Below are 7,707 nucleotides of genomic sequence, written 5' to 3' on the forward strand. Positions count from 1 at the left end.
CCTAGCTCCGTGACCCAGTGCCCCTGCCGTCTGCCACATCGGCAATCTGGGGCAGACCGCGGGTCGTTGAGACAGTCCTCCCCTGCCCTGGGGAGGCTGCCAGGGCTAATTACCACCATATCAGCCCTGAATTATCGGAACGGCTGAGGTCCGATTGTGTGGGATCAGCCATTTTCCACCGCTGGAAACAGGAAGTGCCAGCCTAGCAGTTCGAAAGCACACCAGTGTCAGTAGATAAATAGGTACCACTGTGGTAGGAAGGTAAACAGTGTTTCTGTGCTCTCCAGTTTCCATCATGGTGTCCCGTTGTGCCGGAAGCAGTTTAGTCATGCTGGCCACATGACCTGGAAAGCTGTCTGTGGAAAAACGCCAGCTCCTTCAGCCTGAAAGCGAGATGAGTGCCACAACCCCATAGTTCCCTTTGACTGGACTTTACCTTATTAACTACAATCTCTATCAAGAGCCCTACTCCCAGCCTCGTTTGTTATTATATTTTAGTTAAGGATAAATGGTTCAGTGTTTCAATGACCTTGTTTTTTGCTTATATTTTTTATCATTGATTTCATACATGTAAACCACTGAGAAACCATTTGGGCAAGCAAGTGGTATATAAATGAATAAATAACAACAACCCAGGCCTGCTGCAGACTTTTCTTAGTCTGATGAGAGGAATGAGAGGAAACGGGAATTCAGGAGGCCGAGCTGAATTTAAGGTGATGGAGGAGTAACAGAGTTGAGGGGAATACTTCTCTGCCATCAAAAACATGTTTTTACTTAACCCTCCCACTAAAATAAGGGGGTGCGATGTGTGAAATGACATTGCCGTTACAAGATTTGCTTTACGCATGGCAGTGTGATCTAAATCTCTCACTCCTCCTTTTTCTTTCACAGACACTCTGGTATTTGGAGTCAAGGTGCAAGAAGGTAAATTTTGGGGGCTTTTGAGGGAAAACATTCACAGGAGGTGAATCTTGTGAGAAAACATTTCATTATCATCTCATAATTCTGTCCTGGTGGCTCTGAAACCATCCGTGGAAAGTTAAGGGAAAGCTCCATGGCTATTGATATATAAATATCTTTATTAATATTATTGAAATTATATTTTTATCCCGCCCTTCCTCCCAAAAGAAGCCCTTTGTCAGGAAGATAAAAGAACTTATTCTACTGGATCAGACTAAGGATCAAGCTACATTTTCCTTTAATATGCATAATGCAGGTGCGCCAGAGCTTTTCTTCTGGCTCCAGAAGTAAGCTCAGTCCCCCAATCCAATTTAGGATTCAGCCATGGTGGTGGGGCAGCTTTGGGAAGGTACCGTATTTTTTGCTCTATAAGACTCACTTTTTCCCTCTTAAAAAGTAAGGGGAAATGTGTGTGCATCTTATGGAGTGAATGCAGGCTGTGAAGCTATCCCAGAAGCCAGAACAGCAAGAGGGATTAGTGCTTTCACTGCGCAGCGATCCCTCTTGCTCTTCCGGCTTCTGAGATTCAGAATATTTTTTTTCTTGTTTCCCTCCTCCAAAAACCAGTCTTGTGGTCTGGTGCATCTTATAGAGCGAAAAATACGGTAGTTTGTGGGGATGGGGGTAGCTTGAGCCCTTTGCTGTGGACCTGAGGTGCACCTGCATACCCAAAAATTGCTTGTGGGGGGAGGTCTCTGTTCAGGTTGGGGCCACAATAGGCGGCAAAGGGTTAAAACACTATTCCACACGGACCAGACCCAATCCAGATCTCAAAGGTGTGCTTTCTTTGGAGTAAGGGGAGGAATCAGTGATACAACTGCATGCTACATCGTAATCGTAGGTATGATTTGGCCCTTAGCTTGAATTCAGTAGCATGATACTAATGGCAGCACATTGTTGAGGTCAAAGGGGGTCCAAGCTCATCCAATCCACTCTTAGCAGTGGCTGTCCAGGTAACTGTGGAAAATGCCCCAGTCCTGAATACATTGAATGCAGGCCTTAATTAACCATGAAGCTAAATAAGGGCCTGCTTAGGGCTTCAAGGGAAGGCAGGCACCGCAGAAATTTTCCATTGCCGGATTTACCACAGACCATATGGTGCAGCAAAACCATGTTCCACAAAAAAAAGGCTCCCGCAATTAATGAAAAAATTGCATATATTCACATAATAATAATAGCAGTAGTAGTAGTAGTAGTAATACTGTAATATTAATAATAAATGATATATGGTTTACTATTGTTTCTATTTTGAAATGGATATATGTGAGGGCACCAATATATATATATATATATATATATATATATATATATATGCACATTTTTAATACTCACATCCCAGATTCCCTCCACTCACCACCAATTATACAACTTTCATACCTATCACTGCATACAACTAAATACCTGGTGACTCCCCTTCTCCCCTTCCCCTGGTTTCTTTGCTTTTCTACTAAATCAGGTATTCCAAATCTTTAATCTTCACATTTCTTCCTCTGTTAATTTCTGTTAACTCCTATCCTGCTGGATTTACTCAATACCTGCTGGGTTATTTACTTGTTTATAATGGCTCTTAAAATATTCAATAAACATTTTCCAATCCTCCTTGTATCCTCTATCATCCTTTTCTCTTATCCTATCTGTTATACCTGCCAATTCAGCATACTCTTCCTTGCCAATCCTCCTTAGTAGGCGCCATACTTGTTCTCCACCTTTGTGCCAATACGATTCTAGCCACAGTGGTGGCACATAATAATAAATTCTTTTGTTTCTTAGGGACTTCTGTTGTTACCATTCCCAAGAGGAATGCCCCAGGCTTTGGGGGGAAGGTGTTTTTAAAATATCTTTTTTAACTCATTGTAAATTACTTCCCAGAATTCCCTAATTACAGGACCACAACATGTGGAAAAAAGGTCCCTCTACAGTAGCATCTTAGATTACGCAACCCTCGGGTTACGTAAACTTCAGGTTGCAAAAGCGGCAATCCTGGAAGTATTTGACCCCGTTTCACCCCGCGCACATGCGCAGAAGCGGTCTACCGCCGCGCTCACGCCTATAACAGTGATCCTTGGGTTGTGAAAACCTTAGGATCCGGCTGGACCTCTGGAACGGATCCCTTTTGCAGCCGGAAGTACCACTGCACTTAATTGCATTTCCAGCATTTGCTTTTTTCTGTTTTAAATATTTTCACTAGTTTTGGCAGGTGTTAAGTACCATCTGTGGGTCATTTTCACCATATATATTTTTAGTGCATAACACGCCGTTAGATTCATATTTACTGTCCATAAACTCTCCCATAGCTCATAATTAATATTATGACCCGCATCCTGGGCCACCAAAATCTGAGGGCCTCTAAACATAACTGTCAACTTTTCCCTTTTCTTGCGAGGAATCCTATTCGGAATAAGGGAATTTCCCTTAAAAAGGGGGAAACCTTGACAGCTATGCCTCTAAAGGTCTTAATCCAGCCAGTGGCGTAGCGTGGGGGGTGCAGGGGGGGCCAGCCACACCGGGCGCAACATCTGGGGGTTAGGGTTAGGGGGCGCAAATCCACGGGTTAGGGGGCGCAAATCCACGGGTTAGGGGGCGCAAATTACTTGCCCTGCCCCGGGTGCTGACAACCCACGCTACGCCACTGAATCCAGCCCTGATTGTATGGAAATTCTATTGATTTGAGAGGGAGCAGCATTCTTGAGATTGTATCAGGTCTTAAATCTGTCTCCTGGTTAAAGTGACTTCTCTTTCCTTCCCTCATAACCCCACCGAATCCCCAACAGAACATATAACTCTGGACCCGGACACAGCTCATCCCAACCTCATCCTGTCTGAAGATCACAAAAGCTTGAGATGGGGAGACGAGTGTCAAGAACGGCCGGACAACCCAGAGAGATTCGACAAGACCCCTTTTGTGCTGGGGCGCGAGGGGTTTACATCGGGCAGACACTTCTGGGAATTTGCTGTGGGAAGCGACGGAGGGTGGGCCATGGGGGTCACCAGGAAATCTCTGAGCAGAAAGGGTGTGCTGTCCTTGAATTCGAAGGAGGGGATCTGGGCTGTGGGGAAGCTGGGCAGTAGATACTCTGCCACCAACAACCCCCACTATTCTCCTCTGACCCTGAGCGGGGAGCTCAAGAGGATCCGAGTTTTTCTGAACGTTGAAGGGGGTCGGGTGGCCTTTTTCGACGCTGACAGTGGAGTTCCCCTCTTCACCTTCTCGGGGGCCTCATTTTCTGGAGAGACTCTTCTGCCTTTGGTTTTTCTCAGGGACAAAGCTCACCTCACTCTGTCACCTGGAGATGGCAAGCTCTCCCTCACAGGCCAGGATGATATTGCTCTGTTGGGGTCCTGATACTTATTTGGTTGAATGTGAGAACGTACTCCTCAGGGCGCCTTATTTATAGGTCTGAGAGAACCAGGCCCCAGATTCAAGGACATATACCCTTCGTGGGCCCAAGTAGTAGTAGTAGGAGAGAGAGCGAGAGCAGCTGTTACTTAGTGCTTAATAATAATAATAATAAACTATTCTATTTAAGACCCAGGACTCATTCCAGGGTTTTGAGGAACTCTTCAAGTGTCTGTGGTTATGGCTGCTATCTTTATTTTTTATTTTTATTTTTTTTAAAATAATTTTTATTAACTGGCCAATCACATCAAATTAAATCACATCATATAAATTCCGAATTACAATGCCAAATTTTTAAATTTTGTTGGGGGAACCCATACTTCAAGATCCAAAGGGGAATTCAGATCATCTTCTTATTACTGCGTTAATGTCCAAATCAGTCCCAATCAGTCCAAACAAAGTTCGTAATTCTATCCAGTCTTATCTTGGTGTTGCCACATCATATCTTGTTCGTATAATTTCTCTTTTTCCTTTACGATCTCTTCTGTTAGTCTCCTTAAGCCGATAGCAAGTGTAATAATCCTGTGTGGATTTCCCGTTCCTCCACTAAGTCCAGATGGTTTCCATATATCTCCTTCGTAGATAACATCACTTTATCCATCGTAAATTTTGGCATTTGTCGCTCTTAAGTCCCACCGAGGAGTTGATTCACGATATGTAAACAACTCTATTTCTCTCTTTCTCCTCCCAGATCCAAGAGCTCCCACAATGCCTCACAAAATGGCGAACGGCATTTTTTCCTGACTGCGTCACTCCAAAACTCTTAGCTTTCCAGCTTCATCTTGAAACATTGCTTTGGATCAAAAGTTTATCTCCACACAGCCTTAAATCCACAGCTTAAGTCCTTAATTTCTGACTCATTAGGGGAGGGGGATTCTTGTTAAATCACATAAAAAGGTAGAGGCAGGTTTTTCCCCCCCTCCCCCCTCAGTCATTACCATATCTTGACGTTCTTCTCGTATTTTATTGTTGTCTTGTTATCAGAGATCTCTTCTGTCAGCAGTATTTACTCCCCTTTTTCCTTGATGTATGTGCAATTAATCATGTCCAAATTATTTCTTTTAAAGATCATTGCAACCAGCGGCGCGAATCGGGACGGCGTCGAGGAGTGCCGAAAATCCCACAGGAGGGCTTTGTGCCTAGTGCCCCCACCCCCACAAATTCGGGGGTGGTATAGGGCACAGCAGGCAAGGGCCGTCCCCCCCATAATCCTGGGGGGGTTAAGGAGGCTAATTACCCCCATCATAGCCTCCAAATTACCTCGTGTGGGTCGGAGAGATGTTATTGTCAGCCATCTTCCGATGCGCCACCTAGTGGCCCCCCCATGGCTGCTATCTTTATTTACCCAAACTGCAATGTTCAAAGTTCTAGTTCAGGCATACTATGGGCAAAGAGGCCGCAGCAACACTGCCTCCATCAGTTTGCTCCCTGGTGTACTTCATGGTGGGACCAGGCTTTAAAGACTAAATTGATGCTTTCCCCCAGGGAGTGACTATTAATACCACACATTAATTATATTACTTTGATTAATTATATATATTGGTCCAAATACAGAACTGAAAAAGGAAACATGAGCTTCTATTCAGAGGGAATCGGAGAATTCCCTATTCCTGCTATACCTTTATGTCTTAAAGAGGCAGTAATTGCACATCATGGTCATTGAGAAGATCCATATATCTGTTCTCACCCCTGATCTTAATTTCTATTTTTCTTCTCTCCCTGCCTACCTCACAAAATGTTTACAAGCTGTTAGTGAGATGGAGTGGAAAGAAAACATTCAGTTTCTGAAATATACTCAGAGTCGAGTGTGAATTTCATGCTCTTTATTCAGCTCATAGTAGCAATGAATGAAACTTTCCCTAAAATGTCTAGCTATATATACATTATTTACACAATGGGCCCTGCGTGATTGGCTAATTCCGTGCTGCTCCTTTAGGCCAATCAGGTTGTGGATTCATGTCCTCCAGAAGCCTGATTGGCTGCTCCTGCAGTCCAATCAGGTCGCTGATTCACTTTCACCTGGAGCTGGATTGGGTGGCTCCTACGGACCAATCAGACTGCTGCATTCTGGATCCTATTGTTCTAGGATTCAGCTCAGTACATTACAGTTTCTATGCAGGCAGACCAACATGACATTCTAGGCAAAACACCTTTCTCCAAAGAGGCCTACATATTTGTTGTTTAGCAAGCACCAAATGAGATGTATCCTGTGAAAGAAGGGGATACCTATTTTGAAGCAGGTATAGGTAAATCTGATTGATGCAAGGGAACATTATTTCACAGTGGGAGAATACATCCCTAGGTATTTGGTTGTTGCATAATACTGGGTCCCCAGTATGGCAGCTGTGGGTCCCTGGATGTCCCTCCTAATTTTCATTTTTTTTTTTTTTTAATGTCTTGGGTTGGTTGGGGAGGTTTCTTGTTTCAGTGGGGAGCATTAACAATTTTGGTCTGTGTTTTATTTGTTTGGGGGGTTATATATGAGTGTTTTGCCTTGGGGGCGGTGAGCATTACTGCTTTCCCCCCCTGTGAAATGGGTATTTTTTGGTGCCAGCAACAGTTTCATAGATTTCTAAGCTCTGTGATAAGGTGAACAGATGAACTACAGCTGAGCAGATCCAGATATTAATCTGCAGATAGAACCTCTGATTACTCCTTTGCATAATGTATAATAAACATGTTTTGGTGATGTTTTAAATGTGTACAGATGTTTGCTTGTATTTAAAAAAGGGTTCTCTTTGCATGGTTTTTGTGTCACACTTCAGCCTCACAAAAATGTCTGTCTTATTCTTCCTCTGTCGAACTCTGGGAGGGTGGAATCCCTGAATGCTCCTTTCCCAATTTTGTGTTGCAACCACCATGTGAGAAGAGTGGGTTGCCCAAGGCTACCTACTGACCACCAGGAGCTGAGCAAAATTGGGAAGCTGACTTCACTATTCCTGTTCCTACATGCCACAATTTCGAAACAAAACTCACTACAGTGGTACCTCGGGTTACAGACGCTTCAGGTTGCAGACGCTTCAGGTTACAGACTCCGCTAACCCAGAAATAGTGCTTCAGGTTAAGAACTTTGCTTCAGGATGAGAACAGAAATCGTGCGGCGGCAGTGGAAGGCCCCATTAGCTAAAATGGTACCTCAGGTTAAGAACAGTTTCAGGTTAAGAACTGACCTCCAGAACGAATTAAGTTCTTAACCTGAGGTACCACTGTATTTAAAACAAAACTAGTGTGTTAGGTAGAATTAAGAGTAAATTTGGTGGTAACATTATTCCATCTCCAGAACACACTATGTCGGGGGAACACTTCAACCTATTAGAAAAAGAGCCTCATTTTGGGGGGAACTGAGTGAG

At 43.9% G+C, this 7,707-nt stretch overlaps 1 protein-coding gene across 1 annotated transcript in view; it reads left to right on the forward strand.

The window, feature by feature from the left end:
- LOC307210940 (uncharacterized protein) overlaps positions 1-4,530 on the forward strand; it is a 66,041-nt gene extending 61,511 nt beyond the window's left edge. Inside the window, exons 29-30 of the mRNA XM_079967144.1 lie at positions 892-924; positions 3,732-4,530. Coding sequence (XP_079823270.1) covers positions 892-924; positions 3,732-4,303 — 605 coding nt within the window. The 3' untranslated portion in view covers positions 4,304-4,530. The remainder of the gene's footprint in view (positions 1-891; positions 925-3,731) is intronic.
- The last annotated feature ends 3,177 nt before the right edge of the window (positions 4,531-7,707 follow it).

This window comes from Podarcis cretensis (assembly GCF_951804945.1).
Source record: "Podarcis cretensis genome assembly, chromosome: 2".
In the NCBI taxonomy this organism is placed as follows: domain Eukaryota; kingdom Metazoa; phylum Chordata; class Lepidosauria; order Squamata; family Lacertidae; genus Podarcis; species Podarcis cretensis.